General features: G+C 43.6%; 1 protein-coding gene across 2 annotated transcripts in view; it reads right to left on the bottom strand.

Moving 5' to 3' along the window:
- Rad51b (RAD51 paralog B) overlaps positions 1–23,975 on the bottom strand; it is a 502,623-nt gene that overhangs the window by 25,151 nt on the left and 453,497 nt on the right. For both annotated transcript variants that reach the window (XM_028789606.1, XM_028789609.1), the window contains exon 9: positions 21,982–22,085. In XM_028789606.1, coding sequence (XP_028645439.1) covers positions 21,982–22,085 — 104 coding nt within the window. The remainder of the gene's footprint in view (positions 1–21,981; positions 22,086–23,975) is intronic.

Below are 23,975 nucleotides of genomic sequence, written 5' to 3'. Positions count from 1 at the left end.
GTACCTCCTATGTCCCAGGTACTGAGTAGACAGTAGGGAAAACAAAGACGAATATGATGCTGCTTCTGCCCATAAGCAGCCAAAAGGCCCAGCTTTGAAGTAACCCAGAAGGCCTTGGGAATCCAGAGATGACTCCTGCTTTAAAAAAACACTTGCTTCTTGCTGCCTTGCATAGGGTGAGCAGCCGTCTAGGGATTTAATGGCATATATGTCTGTACTTCTGGGCTTTTCAGATTAATGTGAACAACAGAACAAAAATGTCCTGGAAGTATGTATGGACTGTATACCTAAATAACATTAAGGTCACACAAGCAAGGCCCTCACAGAGAAACCAAAAGTTGGTGGGTACCATGATTTTTGTTTTTTTGCTGTTTGATTTGAGGCAGGCTCTCTCTATGTAGCCCTGGCTGTCTTGGAACTCTCTATGTGGACCAGACCAGCCTTAAACTCACAAAGATCTGCTTGCTTCTGCCTTCCAAGTGCACCACCATGCCCAGCCTGATTATCATGGGTTTTGTTGTTGTTGTTTTGTTTTTTTAAACATTTTGATGGGCGTGGCTGGCTCCCAGCAGAGATTTTTCACGTCTTCAGCAGGCCCTCCCCCTGTGGGCTGTCTTGTTGCTTCAGCTCCCCTTTCTCCCATCCTGATCATTCCTAAATCTGTGGGTTAAACATGGAAACGCTGCCTTTTCTTGCACGGTTTGTTCTCTCTGAATTCTGAATGTGGTCTGCCAGAGCCCTTCTCTGAAGCTGTACTCACCCTCAGGCAGGACAAGAGTTCTGCCATCTGTTTTAGGAGATCTTGACTCCAGTACAATTTTGGGGCTTTTGCTTGACCGTACGAGGTCAGCCGTTCTAGTTATAATACTGAAATTCTGCAAACAGCTGCTACCTCTAAGTCTATAAATGCCCCCGCTGCAAACCCCGGCCCTAGAACCATCCTACACAATCCAGCAATAGTGTGTGTGTTTGGGGTGACACCCGCACCCATCCTTCTCTAAGTCTTGGCATCTGCTGTCTGTCCTCTCCTATGTGATCCTCACGTCCCCACTATCCTTCTGCCCATCACACTGTATTACGGTCAGTGGTCCTCAGACTTACTCTGGCCAGGCTTTTGAACATGATATTGCATTCATCTTTGGCTTTTCCATAACCCAGCCTGGTAGATGGCTACTAAGTATCAACTTGCTGTATGACCTCATTTCCCAAGCCATTAGTAGTTTCATCTTATTTACTTGATGCTACTTTTGAACTGGAAAGACTATTTTACACCCCATCATTCATTGATGATTAAGTGAGACCAACTCAAAAAAGGCTGCACTTCAGCAGTGGAAGCAATGACATCAAGTTTCATATGTGACAAAGAAGCCACGGTCAGAATGGCTAACTAAAATTCCAGGATGACTTTTAAATTGCTTTAAAGTCAGTATATTTTTAAAAATATTCTATTTACTTACTTAAAAAAAAATGTATGTGTTTAGCTTTGCCTATGTGGGGACTGGGTCCTCAGCAAGAACGGCATGTGTTCTTACATGACCTGCCTTCTCTTCAGCCTCTTAAGTCAGTGTTTTTAATTCACTTTTCATCTGAACCTTTTCTGAGAGCCAGCAAGGCTGCCTGATTTAGGTTTCTGGCTTTTTCCCTTAATACTGTGGTTGGGGAGCAAAGAAAAGATCAACAGGAAGGCCGGAAGAAGAGCAAATGCACAAGGGGAGGAGAAGAAGAAACGACCCAGTTTAGAAAAAGACAGACCTGGAGAATCAGAACTTGTCTCTGCCTAGCGGGAGGCCGGGATCAGCAATTCAATGATAATGTTTTCAGATCCGGAGCAGGGGTCGGGAGAATGTGAACAACCTTACAAACGTGTCTCTCCTGGGAACAGTCCTCTGTATCTCTCCTTTTCTTTATTTTCTGGATGGGCTTCTTTGTTACTCTTAAGGTAGATTCTTTCCATACTGTGGCAAAGATGGCCCCCGGGAGCCCCACGTCCACATTCTACCAGCCTAGCCATCCTTGTTCCAGCTAAGTCTTGGGTTTACTTTAATTGGCTTAGTCTGTGCTCACCAATTACTGCAAACCAATCTTGGTAGAAAGGGAATGTGATCCTTCTGCTGGTCAGATGTGGATCCAGTGGTTCAAGCAGCCCTGCCTGGACACACAGGTTGAAGATTAAAGAAGAGTGTTTCTTTACAGGAGAACCACGATACAAGCATTAAAAAAAAGTCAAGGGTAAGATAAATGCCATGTGCTCATCTCTCTGGGAGCCTGCCTTTTTCTACCATTTACTAGGTGCTTCTGCTTTAGGACATGTCTTCATTTCCAAGCCTATTTCCCCATCTGTAAGCCAAGGGTCATGGTATACACTTGTCAGTGTTTTTGAGAAAACCATCTCATAAGTATATTATAGGGATGACGCTCCCACAGATCTTCCGTGGCTGACACAAAATTGGCAGCTGTCATTGTTGATGTCATTGTTTCTTGGGGATAGCAATGGAAAGCACAAAGGCTAGAGTAGAAATGACCACGAAGAAACTTGCAGTGTCCTGATTCTGATGCCAGATGCTCTAGAGTTTACTAGCGCTTGGACAGCACCCTTCTCTCCAATGCTCTACCCAGTGGTTCTTGGCCTTCCATTATAATGGTACAACCCTTTGATACATCCTGTGGTGACCCCCCACCAGAAGATTATTTTTGTTGCTACTTCATAACTGTAATTTTGCTACTGCTATGAATCATAATGTAAATATTTTTGGAGACAGAGGTTTGCCGAAGGGATCGTGACCCACAGGTTGAGATCCACTGCTCTAAAGCATTTGCTACTCAGTCTAACCCTGCCTCTGTCTCTGTCTGCTCTACGCATTTGATAGAACGGATGATCCCAGCTTCAGATAAGTCAAGCACCTTCTCTACACTTGTCTTCGAGTCAAGACAAGTCATAATTTCGGGTTTTTTGAATGATATTGCCTGAAAATGGCCAAGGCCTCTGTTGTGGTTTGAATATGCTTGGCCCAGGGAGTGGCACTATTAGGAGGTATGGTCTTGTTGGAGGAAGTGTGTCACTGTGGGGGTGGGCTTGGAGACCTTCCTCCTAACTACATGGGGATCAGTCTTCTACTTGCCTTTGGAACAAGATATAGAACTCTCAGCTCCTCTGGTGTCATCTCTGACCGGATGCTGCCATGCTTCCTGCCTTGATGATAATGGACCTTAGAACTTGTAAGCCAGTCACAATTAAATGCTATCCTTTATAAGAGTTGCCTTGGTCATGGTATCTCTTCACAGCAATTTAACCCTAACTAAGGCAGCCCATTATAACTTAAAGTGGGTAGTTAAGAAGGCTAACTTCAATTATTTTATTATCTGTGGCATGGTGCTACAGACTGAGGAGAGGAGGGATTCAGGAAAGTCAGTTAACATTCAGACATATTTGCAGAATTTGAGCCTTAGGTTGGGGAGTAAAAAGAGCCACAATCACTAACAATTCTGCCACTGAATTTCTTCATGTATGAGACAGGAAGGTGGGAGTGACGATATTTACCTTATAAGGTGTGGTGGTTAGATGGGTTTTCCACATCATTGTAGTACCTCACAAAAGTCTAAATACTCAGTACCCATTGTTAAGCATTACAACACTAGAGAACACTAATTTAATAAGCTTACTGATCTTTTCCAAATGAGAGATCCATTCCTTCTGAAGGGAACTTTGAAGGGATCCATCCAGTCTTCTAGGTAGAACAGTATGTAAGTGAAAAGAGAACTCTGTAGTCTCCTACTTCAACTTGTCCCTTTGTGGTAGGTCTTGTGGACCATCCTTTGAGGCTACAAGTAGAGTATGCCTGTGGGGAACACACCATGCTCGCTTTTGCTGCTGCCTCTGAGCTCCAGAAAGAGTTCTTTGCCCAACTCTGGACTTCATAAACAGCCATGAGAAGAAAAATTAGCCAAAGTTCAATTGCGTATCTAAGAAACCCACAGAGCCAGAGAGCTCTCCCAGGACCCACACAGCTGCTTTGTCTACTGCCAAGCCATGGCCCTAATGCATGGACACGCCTGTCAGCCAAGAGCCAAAGCCACAAAGCTCTACCAGCCCAGTTAGCCTTGGCATTCTGATATACCAAGGGATCTATTATTTGGGGTGTTGTCTCATTGTCAAGGGTAAAGATAGAAATACCAACCCCATCTGTAAGCCAGTGTACTAAAATCACTACCACTATCCCCCTAAGTCTACCTTCCCCCTACTGTGAGAACAGGCCTATTGCCTTGTGTGATAAAATGGGAAAAATGCCAGCTTTCCCCCCACTGCTTAGTTGTGGTCTGATTTCTTTGTGGTTAGCCTTTCCTATGAGTCTGACTAGGGTAGGCCAGTTCCTATAGCCAAGTGCACATACTTGGATCCCATGCCAGGGTCCCACGCCAGGCCTGGATCTGTCTCAATTTGTCTCTAAAGGGAAACTGTCCTATGGTTCAAGTGTGTTTCCTACCTCAGAGTATAGCAAAAGGGTTCACAGCTCTTTCTATCAGTGATACTTGTTTCTTCAAATGGTTGCCCCAAGTCCAGTGGCTACAACTGTCCCTTCTAAAAAGCATGATGTTTTGTACTCTAAATGTGTCTCTTCTTGGAATTCTGAAGTTACAGACAGCAGCTTGTCAGCTCTGGAGATGTTTATTTCAGCTAAGTCAACCAGTGTTTAATGGGCATTTATTCTGTGTCAGACACTGAGCTGGGATTCTGCTGAAGACCCAGAGACAGTGGGAGCCAGAGAATTCTACTTTTTTTGATGGTGGTTGACAAGAACGTAGGGGAACAGAATCTCTAAGGCTAGGCCATAGGGTCAGCACTGAAAAGTTCTAAGAAAGACCACATACTGCAAAGTCTCAATCAGATCATAAAATTATAAATAAAGAGCAAACTATGAATATCTGTGGATTGTTAGAATGTTCGAAATCCATCCTATTAAAAGCATATTTATTTTTAGAAGCACAGAACTTAAAAATTAATTTTAAGTAAAAAAATTTTTTGACATGGAAATGTAATCTTTATAAAGTGACTTATCTAAAATCTTGGCAAAAATTACTGTACTGAATCCTAAAATTGGCCACACTGGAGGCTGATACCTCAGAATCCGCACTTTGTGTGCTACCATCAGATCACCCTGCCATCTCATAAAACCTATGCTGTGTCTTGCTGAGAGTTTGAGAACAGAAAGAAATGAGACAGGTCAGAATTTCACATTCCGTGGCATTCTGATTACTTCAAGTCCATACAAGGCTCATGTATCTCTCCTCTCATTCTGTCAGCCTCTGAGTGTCTGCCCGTCACGTAAGTGGTAAAAACTTAAAGGCTATGCTGATGTGATCGGCATGTGGAAAACCACTCCTGCCCTGAGACATCCCTAGGCTCATGAACACGCTCTTTAGACATCCAAACAAACTTAATCTGTCCACTCATGGTGCACATATCCAACACCATTAGACACTCCTTTGAAAACAGCGTGCTTTGCAAAGACTTGCTGGGAAGCCATAGCTTGAGTTCTCAGTCATTAGCCAAGGAGAGATGGAATCCAACCCATCCCTAGACCACAGGGAAAAAAATGCTTTCAACCACAGGGCTGGCTGCAAAACATATTCTTTTTGTAGGAAACAAAATGTTTCCAGCCTTGGGCTTTTTTTTTTTTTTTTTTTTTTTTGTGTCCTTTCATTGCTATTGAGTAGGAAAGGCAAACTCTCAAGCAAGAGGCCAAGTAAACATCTGAGAAAACCAAAACCAGGTTCCTCTGCCGGAGAGCGGCACCACCGTCGGGTGAGCAGGTCACTGGGTGAGTCCCAGGCGTTGGGCAGCTCTAGGTCAACACCAACTCAGGTAGTTTAGAGCCCTGCTTTGATCCCACCTCGCTGCAGCTCTGCTCACTTTTCTGAGCCTCAGTCTGATCTCCAGTGTGACTTCCACTAATAATACATGTGTTACTAAAGATGTGGAACAGAGGGTATAGCTGATGATAGTGAAAGCGCACATAAAGCCCTGAGCTTGATCTTGAGTGCAGGAGGAGGAGGAGGAGGAGCAGGAGGAGGAGGAAGATGATGACGACAAGGGTAAAGATGATACACATAAAAGTTATGGGGTCTGAGGACATGGTTCAGTGGGTAAAGAGCTCACCATGGAAGCATGAGGACCCGAGTTCATATCCGCAGCCCAGATGTAAAAAGCTGGCACATGCAGTACTGTGTACCTAAGATTACAGTGTTTGGGAAACAGATGGAAGTCCGTAGGCCTACTAGCCAGTCAGTGAGATCCAGGTTCAGTGAGAGACCTTGCCTGAAAAACTAAGGTGGAAAGTGATTGAGAATGACATCCAGAACTGACCTCTGACCTCCACAGGTACATACGCACCATATTTGTACACATTCACACACACACACACACACACACACACACACACACACACACCACAGTTAGACAATACCCAGTACAAGGTAGGCACTTACGTATGATTTATTAAGATAGGTTCAGTAACACTTATAGGTCACTAGAGAATGAGTTTCACAGACCACTAGCACCCAAAGGTCCCTGAGAGGTGAATACTCTAGCTCTGCATTCTGTACTGACAAGGTGCTGGAGAGATGCAATGGGCTGACGAAGGCATGCAGACAGGAAGGAAACAGGAGAGAGAGCCAAAGCTACTTCCACCACAGAACATACATATGCCATCAGCCTGCAGTGGATCTCACACTGTGTGCACCTAAGAACCACCCGGGAATGTAGAAATTCAGGTTTGGGGGGTGGGGCATCATTTCTGGATTCAGCCTAGAAAAGCTCAGAAATCTGAACTGTCATATGTTCCGCATGCAGAATCTAAGCAGTCTTCCTTTGATCACCTGTCCAGAAACATTGCACAAGGAAGTCACTGGCCAAATAAACAGCTGAACCATAGGATTATATGATACGGGCTTTGCACAAATAAGCCATGTGACAATTCTTGAAGATAACGAGCAATGTTCCTATTGTCTAAAGACGGGGCAGAGTGCAATGTCTCATCTTCTTCATAGAAGCAGGGAGTGCAGAGCAGAAACCCAGGACTGGAAGGGCAGGTCAGTGGAGAAGAGTACACACTGCTTATACAGAGGACCTGTGTCCAGCTCCCAGCACCACACCGACAGCTCTCAACTGTCTGTCACTCCTGCTCCAGGGGATCCAGTGCCCTTTCTGGAATCTGTAGCCACTGTACACATATGCATAAACCCACATACAGATATACATGTACACAAAATATATAAAACTTCTTTTAAATTTTTAGAAGAATCAGTGGCTCTCTGTTATAGAAGAGTCATCTGTCCATGATCAGATATCTTATTAGAGAGAAAGCCTGAAATTAATTTTAAAGCATCATTATCATTTTGGCAATGAAAAATATCCCCTCACCCCATACCTATCAAGATGAAGACAGTGTCTTTTTTATGTATATTTTTATTTTAGAATCAATGAATTAATCTTAATTTTTGAAAAAATGTGAAAGGCTACACTAATTTTCAGTATACTCAAATGTAGCTGTGATCTCACACTACATATGTGGCTGACTGGTGTTGTAGAATTCTTTGCAGGCTAATGAAGGAAAAATTATATATAACCATAAATACATTTGTCAGAGTGGTGGGCTTGAAATCAACCGGGCCTCCTTTGAAAAATATGCATTGAAGGATTTCAGTGATCTTCAAGCACAAGTCCTAACTCTGTCCTTCCCTTGGTAAAGCATGCCAGTGTATTCAAATGCATGGTAATTTCTTTGTTTATAATTCAGAAAAATATTAAATAAATAATTTATTTTTATGTGCATGGGTATTTTGTCTTCATGCATGTCTGTGTACCACATGTGTGCAGTGCCTGTGGAGGCCAGAGGAGGGTGTTGGATGTCTTAGAACTGGCGTTATGTATGGTTGTGGGTGACTATACAGGTCTTATGAACCTGAGCACTCAAATTCAGAGTTTGTACCTGTGGCTTCAGAAAGTACTTATGACAATCTTATAGTCATTAACATGGGGCAAATAGCACACCCCCCTGCCAAGTTTAATGTAGAGGTTTCCTCACAGACTAGGAGATTGCCCCCCGAGTTAGAATCAAAATCCACGACTAACTATTAACAATCCCTTCTTCCAACAGAGAATGCTGTGGAATTGTTCTTCGTATCATCAGAGCATTTAGAGAATGTCAATCCCTCCTCAACGGTGCATCCACTAAAGGATGAGAGCCTGCCATGCTTCATCAAGGGGAGGGCAGAGTTAGGACCTGGGCATACAGATCCCTGAAATGCTTCCGTGGGCCCTTTTCAGAGGAGGCCCTGTTAGTTTCAAGCCCATCACCCCCACAAGACACTATTTCCAGTCATTAAAATGTTTCCTGAACTTAGATACATCTGGAAAGTTTTGGAAAATCCTACAGGAAGGAGGTGAAGCCAAAAAAGAGCTCCTTTTCCCATGCTATTCAGGAAGCACTGCACAAAATCTTTGCCCTTCAAGACAGCCAGCTCAGGAGCCTAACTCGTCTGGCTAGACAGCCACTGGTGATGAGAAGAGTACTTTGGGGAACTGGGTAATCAAGAACATATCTTGAGTCTTACACAAACCATTTATCAAGAGAGAACACTTTAGACCCATATCAGTCTATGATATGTCACAGAAACAGGGCTTATCCCAAGAGATTCAAGAGAGAGATTTAATTTTTGGAACTAGTTAATGTATACTGAGGAAGAGCTGAAAGGAAAATAGAACAGCAATGAAAAGAAGCTGTCTCCATCGCAGGGCTGGAGGAATTGAGAAAGAACTCCCATTGGTGCTGGAGCCCAGAGGCTGAAGAAGTTTATCCAACTGGACCTCCAACAACAAAGGGACCAGAAACGTGGAACCAATACGACTGCCTGAGATGGGGCTGGAGGCAGGGAGTGGAGGTCAGGGTGAGGAATACATAGCTTCTTTATACTTATCCAGAATGAATAGGAAGGGAGCCTTGTGGATATGAACTGTAGGGGTCAGTTCTCTTGTGACATCAAGCTGAGCTGGAAGGGCAGAGAACAAGTCTGAGAGGAGATACGGTATCACTCGAGGGATGCACAAGGCAGGCTCCTGATTGCTAAGTCGTAGGGGGTGCTTCTCAAAAATCTTGAAGCTGAAAGTTCTCCAAATTCACTGCTTACTGTACCCATTGATCTTAGATTTGCCAGAATTAGCTGGGGAAGGAGGCGGGGCTACCCATAGGAGATCCCCTTCCTCAAGAAAGCAGGGGTCTACTGCAAAGTCTGTTCTTTTCCCTCCGTCTACTAGGCATTGCCAAGCATTTCATTCTGATGGCTGCCTATTCAGAAGCCAGGGTTGTAACAAAGAAAATGACATGGTTCTAACAGTTAAAGGCTCTGTCTAACTAAAGACAGAAGAATTAGGAGAGGAACCTGTGTTTATGGCTAGACACACACAAAGGACTATTATAACAAATACTAACATTTTAAAAAACTTTGTAACTAAAGGCTTTATATGTATTACATACCATTAGACTGTTTATGTTGCTATATCTGAATACCACAGACAGGGTAATTAGTAATATACAGAAGTGTACTTCAGTTCTAGAGCCTCAGACATCTGAGATGGAGCACCTGAATCTAGTGAGAACCTTTCTTGCATAATCACATAATGGAAGGACAAAGAGAAGGTAAGAAAGAAATAAAAGAGGGCCCAGTTCACATTCCCACCAGAATGACATTGACCTATTCACAAAACCTGACGGCACAGCCACCTCTTAAATAGCTTATCTTTAAAATAAAAGTAATGGGTTAATTAATTGTATGTGTGCACAAGTGTGCGTGTGTGCTGGTATGAACAAGTGTGCACGTGTGCTGGTGTGCACATGCCATGAGGACCACTGGCCCGGGCTGGTTCTTATCTGCCACTCCATGGAGGCAGAGTCTTTTCTACTGCTATCGTGCTGAAGACTCCAGGCTGGCTAGCCTTCGAGCTTTGGGGGAAACTCTGTTTTTATCTTGCTATTGGAATGCTGGGATTGTCGATGCAAAGCTCTGCATCTGGATTTTTATGGGAGTTCCAGGTACGGTCTGGGTTATCATCGGGCTTTCATGTCTGGTGCTCTTACCGACTGAGCTATCTCTTAGCACAGTTATTTACAACAGCCATCGACTTTCCAAGATATGCTTGGGGAGTGGCACTTTCAAACTGTAGCATATACTTCTGTTTTTAACTGAGTGGGTGAAAAAAAAATCACATTTTAATGTATTTTAAAAAAGGAACAAGGCCTCACCAAAGCTATGGCGGACACTAATTCAACTCATCTCTATGAATTTACTTAGGAAATACTTAGCCTTTGGACAATTATACCATGGAGCAAGAGCCTTGCTGTGGAGGAGTCCTGGGGCTGCTGTTCCACTGAGACTATTTATGAATGGTGCCTTAGGGGACTGGCTTTCTCAAATCATGGGATGAAATGCTGGTGGCTGTCAGCTGAGCTCCCAAGGATCCCAGAGCAGGGGTGGGGATGGCAGACAAAGGCAAGGGCAGTGCCAGAATAGAGTTCCAGTAAGAAATCAAGATCAGTTACAAGGAACAGCCTAACAGCCCACCTAACTGCCCAATGTAGGGCAGCATTTCTAGAGAGAACATTGTATGAGTGGCTATTAATAAAAGGGAACCACATGGTATAAGAACAGCTGTTGAAGGGTTGGAGGCCATGTTGAATCTATTAAACCTTTTTCTTCTAAGGCAATACTAGTGAAAGACCACAGGATGGCCAGTCATCTCATTTCACACAACACCGATCGGATCTTTAGTAGCGTGCAGGAACAATACTTTCAGAGAACAGACAACTCAGGACTTAAAGGTAAAGCATGAAGTTTACCTATGTGGAAAATGACTTTTTAAGGAAAAAGTCAGGGGTTAGATGTAATTTAAGTCATTCTGTATCACCCATGAAGGAAGAGACGCACTTATGGAGTCTGCTATAGGACCTGGCCATTTTCACTGGAGAACATCCTGTGAAGAACATTCACAGAGGTGCCCTCTCTTTCTTCATTGACAACGAAGGACACAAAACAAATGCAGAAGCTAGTCCATGGAAAGATGCTGCTGGCAAGACCATAGTTAGGAAGCTGAGAGGAAAGGGCAGAGAGATTGCTCTGACTGGATGGTAAGATTCAGCGAGATGCCTAAGAGCTCATTCTCTGTCAGAACTGTTCTGGTAGCACAAGGAGCCACAGAGTCATAGGCAATAACTAAGGGTTGCTTGGTGGAGATCAAAATAGCTTTCTCAAGGTAAAGATCATTCCATTCTTTGAAGGACACATTCTATCTAAAACAATCACTTCAGGTTGTTACCCCCAGGGGTTGAACAGAGGAATTAATTCCAAGCGCATGCATGAGCAACCTTACATTAACATGGGCTATAGTATAGGATGAAGGTTAGAAACCCAGAGGTGTAGACGAGGGGTACATATGTATAATTGGAGCTGGCGCAAAGGAGAAGGAAAATTCTGGGCCAGAAGCCATGTGATTTAGAGCCAAAATTTAAAGCTCTATAAACCTCAGTGTATTCACCTATAAATCATACCTAGAAATGCCTACCCCATAGAGGAGTTATGAGGTTGGAACAAGAGAATACCCACAAAGAACTTAGAAGAGTAACTGGCCCAAAAGAAACCCAATAAATAGCTGGGATAACAAAGCAAAGTAACCCCAAAGCCAGGACTGTGGGGCCCCTGGGTGGACAGCTCCTGGTCTCTCCCACATATACTCAGGACCTCAGTTCTGTTTTATGAGTTTTGTGAAGATGTATCTCATCTGTGGTTCTAACAGGCAGTGCAGAGCTCTGTTGGGGAGGGTTGTGTCAACATTCCAGCCCAGGGTCTTACTACCAGTTCTGAAAAGAAGCTTTAGAAAGTAGGCAGAGGGACACAAGCACCACAGCCTGGCTACCCAAAGGTGTTCTCAAAAATCACAGTCCCTTTGGTAACAATAAAGCAGGAGTCCAAGAGTCAAGCAAACACAGTCTTTGTCCAAAATGCCAAGACTATAAAGCTCTGCCAAGCCCAGGAGGGAAACTTCCCAGAGATGAAAAGCCTCTGTCTCAAGCATTTCAACCAAGACAGTTGTCAGAGCCATTGCCTGCTCTAGGGAAGGCTAGGGACAGGGAGAGGGGCAACACTGGAAGAGGGCTGAGGAAAGAAAGGAGTATGTCAACTGAAAACTCCAAATTAGATAAAGCAGCAGAAATCACGAAAGCCCAATGACGTATATTGCTTCTGACAACCAATCATGCATTTGATAATGTGCAACATATTATAAAATGTTACAGTAACATAAGACTTCATAAATTTGAACTGAATGCCAGAGACATATCCATTTACCCTCACACACCCATCACGTAACTCTGTTGTCGTCATCCAGTCCCTGCCCCTAACTTTGTAAGCTGTTTAGATACTGGAAGAGCCTAACTCTACCCAGTGCTCCAGTCAGAGACCCCAGGAAGGATGAGAAATGCAAATTAGCACTGTACCGGCCTCTGTACTCTCAGCCACAGCCTCTCCAGGGAAACAGCAGAGGCCATAGGCCCAGGTAGCCTGCAGTACACCGTATAGATTCTCCCTGGCAACAGCAGCCAGACTGTAGTACTATGACCTGGGCCTGCTTCAGGTGTTTGGAGTCACACACCCAGACAGAACAGAACACTTCTTCACCAGCCACTGTCAGGAATATTTTTAAGCAACACAACACTAAGAACCAGGGAAGAAAACAGTAAACAGACCATCGTCCCTTCGTGTCCTTGTTCCTGAGTGAGAGGTGCCATTCTCACAGGTAACTCTTTGAAGGTAAGTTAAATGACATTCTAGATCCAGCTATCTTTCGGGAACACTAAGCAGGAAGGAGTGAGGGAATGAGTGGGGAGTTTGGGGGACAGACAGAGAATAAGAGTAAGAGCCACTGTGAGACAGGTGTCACTTTCCAGTCCCTCATCTAATTCCTACACTTAAAAATGTAAACAATAGTAACACCAACAAAACCTCTTAAACCTCAGATGACATGTTACCTGGGCTCTGGAGTGGTTTGTCTACATTTTGAAGTTACCATTGAACATCCTTCTTTATCTTACCAGACCAGCTTTGCTTTGTAAGACTGGGGATATTAATACCTGCGTTGAAGGACTATTGTGGTGATGAATGGAAGCCAGGCATTTGCAAGAGTCAAACTTGAAGGCTGCAATGCTATAGGTTCTGTCACAGGTTAAGCCTTCCTCTCCTAGAAGAAGCTTTTAGTTCTGCCTGGAACTCTGGGACCAAGCATGAGTCCCTGATATGGCAGAAAATGGGTCCACACGTAGAATGCCTCCTGCTTTCTGCTGCCTCCTGGCCTGTAATGCCTTTTCACAGTGAGCATGTAAGACTCAAACATGAGATAAGCACAAAGCATCGTCCACATTGGAAAGACCAAGAAAAAGGCCAGGAAAAGGACTGAATGCCTTTAACCTGTGAAGGCAGGCAACAGGAAGCTTGGGGCTGAAGAGTGTCCTTCCAAGAGCACAGATGACATTTACAGGAGATTGTCTGTAAGCACAGATCCTCCACTGAGAATTCCTTGCTCACCGTGATGTTTAATTAGGAACAAGATTCTGAGTCTCCTCTCTGAGCCCAAGGTTCAAAGACTGACTTTTGTAATTCATTGCAATGTAGAGTAGGAAGGCTCTTGCAAGAATACTTTCTTGTAGAGTCCTGTAGAATTTTTTATGCACTACAGAAAGTCATGGGAGTTATAAATAGTACATCACCTATTAGCCTAAGAATTTAGCTGTGTTCAGGAACTTTTTTGAAACTCATAATCTATCTTAAACATTCATCAGAGATAGTGAGAACAAGAACATGTCAGGAGTGAGAAGAAGTGAATTCCAATTCCACGCCCATTTCTTGCCAGCCTCAGGACTGTGTATCACTCCCTTAACCCCAGTGACTTGCCCAACTGTAGGTTAGTTAGGAGGTTCGAAGAGAACATGAGCCTAAGAGTCACTATTGCAAGAGTCAGCAACAGCTTCCTAAGGGCTTCAGACCCTGTGGGGAGAGGGCCCAGGGCCTCCTGGGTCACAGGCACCTTAGCTTAACCAGTGACTCACTGTAGTTAGAGACACGGGATAAAGCAGGAGGTATTTCAGATGAGACACTGTCACTTTCTAGTGGAAGTGCAGACTCAAATGCCAACCAGTTCATAGTTGATGAAGATATGGAAGCCTTCTTTCCCTTTGCTTTACCCAATCAAAGGTCTATTCCATGGTTTGCTACCCATGACTAAAGAACCAAGGGTAAAACCCAGCATCCTCCCCAAGGATGAAACACAGCATCCTCCCAACCTTCATTTTCAAACAAGCCAAACACATTTCAGTATCCTTGACTCACAGGTCACAGGCCTTGTCCAAGAGATCTCATAGCTGTTTCCTATGTTGCTTCCCAATTGAAACATTTTTTTTTAAAGCTAGACAAACAGGGTCTTCAGTTTGGTTCCAAAGCCCTGTGTCCTTTTTACTTCCTGTAATTAGATTTCTCTGAAAAAATAAATCTCACCCAGCTACTTGGTCTTCTTTCCTTTGCAAGTTAGAGCTGGGAGGGTCACTGCACCAGGGGATTTGGAACTAGACAATAGCATGTAAAAATAAAACTTTTCAGAGCTGGAAAAAGATGAAGACAAAGGCTTATTCCGGGAGATTCAGCCTTCAGAACTCTGAGTAGACCTAGCACTGGGCTCCTGGTGCTTGGAGACCAGGATCCTCAAACAGAGAAATAAGGACATGTTAAGCAGGAATAAGCCTGCTACAAATATAAGGGCACATGGTTTAATACACTAATACATGTATTCTTTATCTACATATATATTTTCTGTACTTTTTTGGTGTTTCAGGGTTTTTTCTTTTTTGAAACGGTAGTAACAACTAATTTTACAACTCAATTTTGACAAAAAATGCTTTCACTTTTATTTAGACGTTCAATGTCTCTAAGGTGCTCAGATCTCCTAGGAAAGATCTATCCTTGAGTGAAGGTCCATGATCTGTGATAGCTGAAGCCAAGAATAAAGGGCCTTCAATAGAGGGGCCAGGGACCAACTGCCTCTGTGTTAACTGACTATGCCCGAGGCCTTAAGAGACAGCCCCATCTCCTGGGATCCATTAAGAAATGGTGATAGCAGGCATACTGATTTTTTTCTTCTTAAAAATGTTGTTGCTGTTATTATTATTATTATTATTAATGTGTATGTGTGTTTTATTTGAATATATGTCTGTGTACCACATGTCTGTAGTACCTGTGGAGGTCAGGAGAGGGTGCTGGATCCCTAGAACTGGATTTACAGATGGTTGTGAGCTTCCATATAGGTACTGAGAATCAACCCTGGGTCCTGAGGAAGAGCAGCCAGTGCTCTTAACAACTGAGCCACTTCTCCAGCCCATAGCCACTGAGTGTTTTCCAAGGAGCCTTATCAAGTTTGTGTGTGCATTCGTGTGTGTGTGTGTGTGTGTGGTAAGAAGAATATGGATATGTGTATTTTAAGTGTGGAGATAGTTATAGGGGTTGATGACTTGGTAACTGTGTTGTCTTTTTTTCCATTAGACCTGTATGTATTCTCTGCGACACCAATTCAACGTAACTGTTTGTGGTCACAGCATCCTTTCAAATAGAATTTCTTCAGATTTTTCTTTACTTACTTACTTACCTGCCTGCCTACCTACCTACCTACCTACTTACCTGGTATCCTGAAAAAAGAAAAAAGAAAAGAAAATATTTTTAAAAGTCACCATTTTCCTAATCTGTTCAATACCTGTTTAAGAGCATTTCTGATTGAGGAGTATGGGCAGAAGTTCAGGTTTCACACTTGAGCAGTCTGAAAAGGGAGGCAGCATCATACTCGTGGCAATGCACTTGGCTGGAATTCCATGTTCCCTCGGCTATTTCTACAGATATTTATGCTTAAAAGAAGTTCCTCCCACCCAGCTGCATGGCCAAACTCTCTTCTCTGGCAAGCAGATGTGCTGGGGTGAAAAGCAAGCAAGCTAGTATGATTACCTAGAAGCTGTCTGTGAGAAGGGTTTCTGTTTGCCTTAGGGCTTAACTAAGTATGATCTCTCTGGAGCAGAAATCTTCAGAGAAATCTGAAAGCAAAGAGACACAAAACTGTGGCTTACACCCCCTAACGTCATTTAATGTTTGAGTGAATACAGGCATACGTCTCACATTCTGGCCAACTCTATCTTAAGGGCTTCTGTGTACCCTCCTCATGTACTCAAGCCACCTGCCCCTGAAGGTGACTGTAGGATCCCTCCCACATGTGACACAGGCCGTGTTTAGGGCTCTGGCTTGGCTATTTAAAGGAATGCCTATGAGGATGCTAGCGGACGGCTCCTCCACAGCCTTCCTCCTGGAAGACTGCTTCAGAACTGCGCTCGTTATTACACTGCAATACAGATACCTGCTTGCAGTTGTGGTCTGAAGTGAAACTTTTTAGCTGACTCCTAATGCTTTAAGGAACCTACTATGGTGCAACATTCAGTATGGGGAAGAGTAACTCAAGGCTGGGCTCATGGATTAATAAAAGAATGCTTCTTTCTTGTCATTTGTTTTATGATGACGGACTGGGATTCGTCCACCTCTTTCCTTTCACCTTCCTTCAGAACAAAGGTCTTACATTTGTGTCACACAGTGTCCCTCAGCTACATCTTCAATGAGCTCCTAATTCAGGGCTTGTGAATACAGGAGTGTCTGGTGCAATTGTAATCCAGAGGGGGGTGGCGAGTCAACGAAGGCTTGTGTCTTCACAGTGACAAAGACTGAGTCTTTGAAAAGTACAAAGTGGATTCTGAGAGAATTCCATCATCAGGAAGGAAACACTGGCTACTCAAGTTCAAGCCCCCCGACAACCTATGGCATTGAGGGAAGCCACGGATAAAAATCAGGATTAGGACTTGAGCCTATAGTATTGGCCATATGAACAACATATTGGCTCATCCCCCAAGTGTTCAATAACTTTAGAGTTAGTTTCATCTTCCCAAGTAGAAGATGAAAATACCATTATAATGTCTATTCAAATAAACTGCCTATATGAGATGGCTACTTCCTTTCAATCTGTTGAAATAAGAGAGTCATAATATTTGTTTCATCAAGAGGGTGTGAGGCTTAGCCAGGATTAATTTATTTCATTACTCCTTCTTGGGCATTTCAAAATTTATATAATGCCATATGTGGTTTGTAGGACCAGACTTCACGAGGGTTTGATGGGAAATGCTCTGAAGGTTTCATCAGGTCTTGCATCATTTCCAAGCACAGCCACCCACGCTCCAACTTTCTGAGTCATCACAGGGAATCAGGTGCTTCAAAACCTTCCCAAATGTTAGTCTTGGCCAATTCAATCTGAATACTGCTGCCTCTTTTTCTTTCTTTTTTTTTTTTTAAGGTTTATCTATTTATTTTATGTATATGAGTACACTGTAGCTGTCTTCAGACACACCAGAAGAGGGCATCAGATCCCATTACAGATGGTTGTGAGCCACCATGAGGTTGCTGGGAACTGAACTCAGGACCTCAGGAAGAGCAGTCAGTGCTCTTAACCACTGAGCCATCTCTCCAGCCCATATTGCTGCCTTTTTAGTCCTCCCAGAACCTTTCCCAGTGGCAGAGCCTTCTATTAACTCCGCATTTACTAATTACTGATGCTCTTATGGAACATGCCATCTTCATGGCTGCCTTTCCAAGCAAACTGAGCAATGAGACAGGATCAGCTACATTTCTTCAATCCTTGATTCTAGCGTCTTCCACCATAATGTGCAGATAGAGGGTGATTCAATAAAGGGGTGATTCATTTGTCAAACAAATGCTGGGAGGAGCGCTCTGCCCAGTTACAAGGCAGAATCCAGCCTGTGCCAGCACATGACTACCTTCTAGCTGTTCTGTGCTGGGCACCATCCTAACATCTTCCCTTTCTGCCCATCCTCAGTTAGCTGTTATTTAAAGCACGGGCTCTCAGCCTTCCAGGTTCATTTAGAATCACTGGGGTGAGCTTTACACATGAAACGGACGCTGATGGTTATGAATGCTCTCCTGATCCCCCTGCCCAGTCAGAGACTTTGCTTTAGCTAGTCAACATGGAGCTCTGGAGTGGGTATTTTATAAAAGCTCTCACACTGAAGCTGCAATGCAGCCAGGCTTTGAGAAGTACTGGTTGGAAGTACTCAGGTCTCACCAACCTCTCCTAGTGTCTTCTCAGGATGCCCCTGATGAGTTCTTTAGATTCACAGTAGTTACCGTTTTAGCCATCCATGCAGGAGTTACCCAGACACCGCCCTGTGGTGGCACTTCAGTGTCCCTTACTCTGGACTCCCTCTTGATTACTCATGGATGTATACACGTGCATAGACAAACTCCTCTATCCTTGACTAGAAGGGGCTCAAGATCAGAACTATGCCTTCTTCTTGCTGGCACCTCTATGCCATGCACTTGGTGAGCTTACACATATTTTTGGATGATTTTAAAGGTCAAGGATAAGAGTAAAATCCAGTAGAGGCCTCTTTCATTCTGCTAGAAAATCGTGTCTTCAGTTAGAAGAAAAATGTTGCAAAATGGGTTGAAGCCGCGCCGGGAACACGCAAGTAAAAGCCAAGTAGAAAAAAGCCCTGAAATAGCTCAAAAGACAGCATATCGCAGCTTCTTAAGAAGGTTTTTGCAAACAGGGAGGCAGAATAAACCAGAGTCTGAACTTGGCTTGTACCCTGATGAGGAGATTTCTTTCTTAATTATATAATTTTACAAAGTTTCCAGCATGTAAAGAAAATAATCAGCCAAGGGGCGGGGAAGCTCCTTCCTCTGGACAATACAATTTAACTCGTAGGCTGCTCAGCTTGACCTGACCCGTGCTGGCCCCATGATCCCAGACTAAGCCTTATATTCAGGAGCCCTGGGACAGGATAAAACATAATCCTCACTCCATAAGTTTGATTCCCTTGGTAAAGTGGTCTCTGTTTGCAGATGGAACACAAAATACAAACAGGCACACAAATAATACCTGCTGTCTTTGAGTTGGTGTCTCAGGAGTATGGCTATCCTAAAATGGCCCTACATGCTCTCCTGCTGGGAAGCACCATAAGAAGGTAGTTCTAGACTAACTTGAAAGGATTGTTTTGTTACCCATATCACCAAAAAGCCTTATCTTCACATGGCTTCACTGCGTTGTCAGGAACTAAGACCACAGGAAAGAGCAAGTGAATCACTAAACTCACTATCTGCTACGCAAGATAAGGTCATCAGATTGAGACATGTTTTCTACATCCTAGGTACTATAATCCTAGGTATTAGGTCACACATTTAACAATGTATTTCTCCTGAGAAATTAAATGTATGTTATTTTGTCTGGATTGGTAGTCAGGCCATATTTTTATTAGTTGTTCGTTGTTGTTTGAAAACAAGACTCAAAGGTATTCAAGTCTGCTGCTGACTGATTAGTAACCAGGGCAACACATTTTCCTGTGTAGATCATATCAATGACCCATTTAATGGAATATGAGTTCATAGACTGTCACTGATCCATCCACACTTTGTTCCTGTGCCTTCTTGTGATCAATGGCCTGTGTTTGACCCTAACAGCCAAGAGCCACCCAAATCTTCAAGTCACCAAAGATACAAAAATAAATAAATAAATAAATAAATAAATAAATAAATAAATAACACTGGTTCTGTCAAATACCTTCTGTTGGCTCTGACAAAACAGTCATGGGCAAACATGTTATAAGGAGACCAAAACTATTATTTTAACTTTATCTATTTATAAATGTTATCTAGAGTAAAAAAAAAAAAAAACCTAGAATCTGGAAGCCTGGATTCCATGATAGTATATGTGAAAGATCACAGAATCAGTATGTTTCAGGAAGAAAGCCATCTCAAATCGAAGGCAGAGATACTATGAGTTTTCAAGAAGTAGGGTCCACGAAGTGTAAGAATCAATTCTGACGTTGAGAACACAGAGGTCCTTGTACTCACAGATAAGCATTAAGGAAACCAGCAGTGTTAAACACACAGGCTTGTCTCTTCGATGGAAGGGATGTATACCTGTTCTGTATACGAGAAGGCTGGGAGTGGATATACAGTTAATAACCCGGTGACCTTTGCTATCTGTAGGGCCAGGCCTCACCCGAATCCCCCAGATTGTTTATTCCAGACTTTTCCTCCTTAGACCTTTATCTTTAACTTTGTTTCTCAGTGAATAGAATCCATCCTCACGGATGTCACATGTACTTTATAGCCTGATGACCTCTATGTTATCTGTATGACCAAGACCGCACCAGATCCTAGGCCCTTAAGCAACAAGGTCACATGTGCTTTGCAAAAGAGTTTTGATGTAGTCATGCCTTAAGCTTTACTGTACACACAGGATTGAGATAATCTAATTTCCAAAGTTGTGTTGTATTTCAATGTATCTAAAATAAGCTGCTTGGTGTCAGACTTTTGTAGTTTGAACCAATACCAGCTAAGTCATGTTAACTGGATTTCCTTTTCTTGCCTCACAAGGACTGTTACTCTGCCAGCCCTGGTGGTCACAGAGACCTCTGCCCACACCAATTCACAAAGAATGTTGCTATTTTCAGTGCTTTCTCTGATAGCAACAAACTGCTAATTTACCGACATTCACCAACTAAGGGATGCACCAATGGTCATTAGGTTCTCCAGAAATAATGTGGATACATTTCATCAAGAAAAGTGTTGGCCTCAGAGCCAGGATACTGGAACCACAGTGGAAAGGTGTCTCTGAGGTAACAGATGTGCTAAGGCCTGACTACACAAGAATGCTTCCTTGGATGGAATAACCAGCTTTATCTTCTCAGAACAGGGCTGACCTAGTGTCCAGGCTGAAATGTTGTTTACATAGGCCCAAGAAAATCAAGAAGAATCCTCTGGTCTGTAACCAAGGACATCCATAAAGTTGTCTGGAAAAGGCAAATAAATGCCTATGTCTGTATTTGACGATTCCTGCCTCCTTGCTAGAAAAAGAGTCAATTTATCTCATGCTATAAAAGCAACACCATCCTGCCTCATCTCCCCTGGAAAGGCCCACCAGTGCCACTCCCTTCTTTATTAACCTGGATTCTCTGTGCATTTAGCTGGCAAATCTAGCATGTAAATCTGCTCCATTCAAAACATCAGGGTATCCACCCGATCTTTTCCCTTTGCCCAGTTTCTTGAGAGATGCTACTCAGTCTGGTCAAAAAGTGGGGTAAAGTTGAGGCAGGGCATCAGGAGACATAAACGTGTGTGTTTTAAAAGATCAGGCTCTAGGATTCCTTTCTCTGGAGTTGGGAGTGAAGATTAAGAAGGAGGTTGATGTTTATTACTTTCTGAATAGAGAGATTCTCTCTTGAGGCCAGAAACCTAAAGAGGGGTCCTGAGAAAGTCATCATGCTTTCAGAGCATCCTCCGATGTCACTTGGTTCTTTAAACTACTAGCATACGTGGCAATGTAAAAGCATCCACAACCTGGGCTTATGTACTAAGCAGAAGTTGTCTATCCTAAGGTCTCAAAGCACACACATGCTAAGGAAAAGCATGGAAACTATTTAATTTGCTCACAGATTAGCTAGTCCTCAACAAATATCTAACGGAATAATCACTTAGAGTTGGAGGCTTTTAAATCCCTCTAAGCGTGGTCCCCAGTCTTTCACAGATGTTGAGGAAATGCTAACCACAGGACCCACTCTCAAACGGTTTTCCTGTGATATGGCTAACTCCCCTCCCATTCAGCCCTCCCTCCCCCATGTGATTGTAGTTGCTGTTAGGACAAGAGAGTTTTCCTTATGGTCCTCTAGTCAGTCAGTACTCACCCAGGACAGATATGGTGGTGACCACCTTCAGATGCTCTGATTTCTAGTTCATCTTTTTCTCTGACTTTCACACTTGAAGAACTCTATGGAAGCACTCACTTACCTGTCTTCTCTCTGAATCAAGGTACTGGAGAATCAGCCGGGTGTTCACACAGTGACCCCATGTGTTCCCTAGTGCAGCTACCAAACAGCTGGATCCAGAAGTGCCTAAAAGGAGACAGAGCAAAAACCAGTTTGCAGAGCTCCTGCCTTCCATGGCATTTGACTTAAACTCAGTCATTATTCTTACTCAGAAGAGCACTCAAGGCTCAGTTCATCACAACCAAAGTGGATGAATTAGAGGAGGCTGGCACTCAGGAACTGGGGACTAAATAAAAGCCATCATGGGGTCCTTCAGCCTTAGCGGAAAGTGACTCCCGATGGGCGAACGGAGGCAGTTACACGTTAACAAACAAGAAGATGCATGGTGTGGCAGCTAGGCTACTGCTCATAAAGAACCACACCTCTCCCATCCCTGGCAGAAGGGCACAAGGGCTACGCTATTGTCTACGAGGGGTCTTTGTTTAGTTGAACTAGTAGATCTTCTTTTAGATTGTTAATTGGCTTAACTCGGTTTTCCTTATCAATCTCTTGGCATAGACATATAACATTACTTTGCCCTCCCTCCCCGCGTACATCCACACCCAAAAAGGGAATCTGGACGAGCTTTGCCTTTCGTATCCAATTTGCTTCAGTTTGCTCTATTTCAAGAGAAACATTCCTTTACCCTCTAGGACTTTCCTGTAAGGAGGATCTCAACTGGACTTCATGTGAATTCCTAGCTTACTTCAAGTTGCACGTGGACAGCTATCTCATATTTGAAAAGCTTCACTGATCCCTTTTGACACAACCAGGAGAAACCATCCCTGCTTCCAAACCCCTTTCTCTTCAGAGGCAAGCTGCCAAGCCCTGCTTCAGGGAATCCAGCTCCCTCTAATTCGAGTCTGACACACCCTGAAGTTTCTTCCTCAATCTTGTGTCCTCTTTGTCTCCTGACCATGGCAGGGAAGCTGCCCTGAGGGGGGTCCATTGAACACTCCTCTGCCTCCCACCATTGAGGTGTCATCTCTTATCAATGAGGAGACGGAACATAGATGCTCACTGAGTTAGCTGAAACAAAATGAGGTACTGTTTATAACCTCCTCACGGTATCATCTCATCTGCACCCCACCATGGTCAAGTACTTAAGTGGTCCTCCTTCCCAGGACAGACAAAGTTGAAGGTAGTACCAGTTCCACCGAGCCACAAGTTCTTGGGTCTAAAAACCACAGCAGAGGAATGATGTTCAATGGGTCTTAGCCAGAGGTGATTTTTTAAAAAAGACTTATTTACTTTATGTATGTGAGTACACTGTTGCTATCTTCAGACACACCAGAAGAGGGCATCAGATCCCATTATAGATGGTTGTGAGCCACCATGTGGTTGCTGGGAATTGAACTCAGGACCTTGGGAAGACAGTGCTCTTAACCACTGAACCATCTCTCCAGCCCTCCAGAGGTGATATGTTGGCTAATGCCTAAGTGGGAAGGCTATTGGCATCTAGAAGGTAGAGGCCAGTGTTGCTTCTGAACATCCTATAATGCACAGAACAGGACTCTGACAAAGGTCTACCCACCCCTCAATAATATAACAATCCTGGAACCCCAAGGTTAGATAATGAATGCTCTGGGTGGAAATCAATAAATCGGACTTCAATAAGGAGACATAAAGAATTTAGCACAGAATAGAAAAGAGTACAATTTAAAGTACCCCTGGCTCACATGTACACAGTCCAAAACACGAACAGAGGAAGGTGAAAATAAATAATCTAGCTGTGGGAATCTGATTACCTCACCCCCTGATTTAATTCTTTTGGTCCTCCATGCCAGAGGATAAGATGCGAATGTCTAAACAGTATATTCTGCAGGCTTTGTCTTCTGCCCCTGCCCTTCCCTCTCTGAGCTCCCTCACTGAATGGCTTCTTGTGACCTTTCCACTTCTCAGTTCTCACCAGCCTTGACCGCTCATCAGCAGGTGATAGAGCTCGCCACTCCCTGCTACAGGCTCTTCTGGCCTTCT

This window comes from Grammomys surdaster, unplaced genomic scaffold, assembly GCF_004785775.1.
Source record: "Grammomys surdaster isolate TR1022 unplaced genomic scaffold, NIH_TR_1.0 127, whole genome shotgun sequence".
NCBI lineage: Eukaryota > Metazoa > Chordata > Mammalia > Rodentia > Muridae > Grammomys > Grammomys surdaster.
Note: the sequence above shows the minus strand (reverse complement) of the source record. Positions and strands in the feature narration are given on the sequence as shown.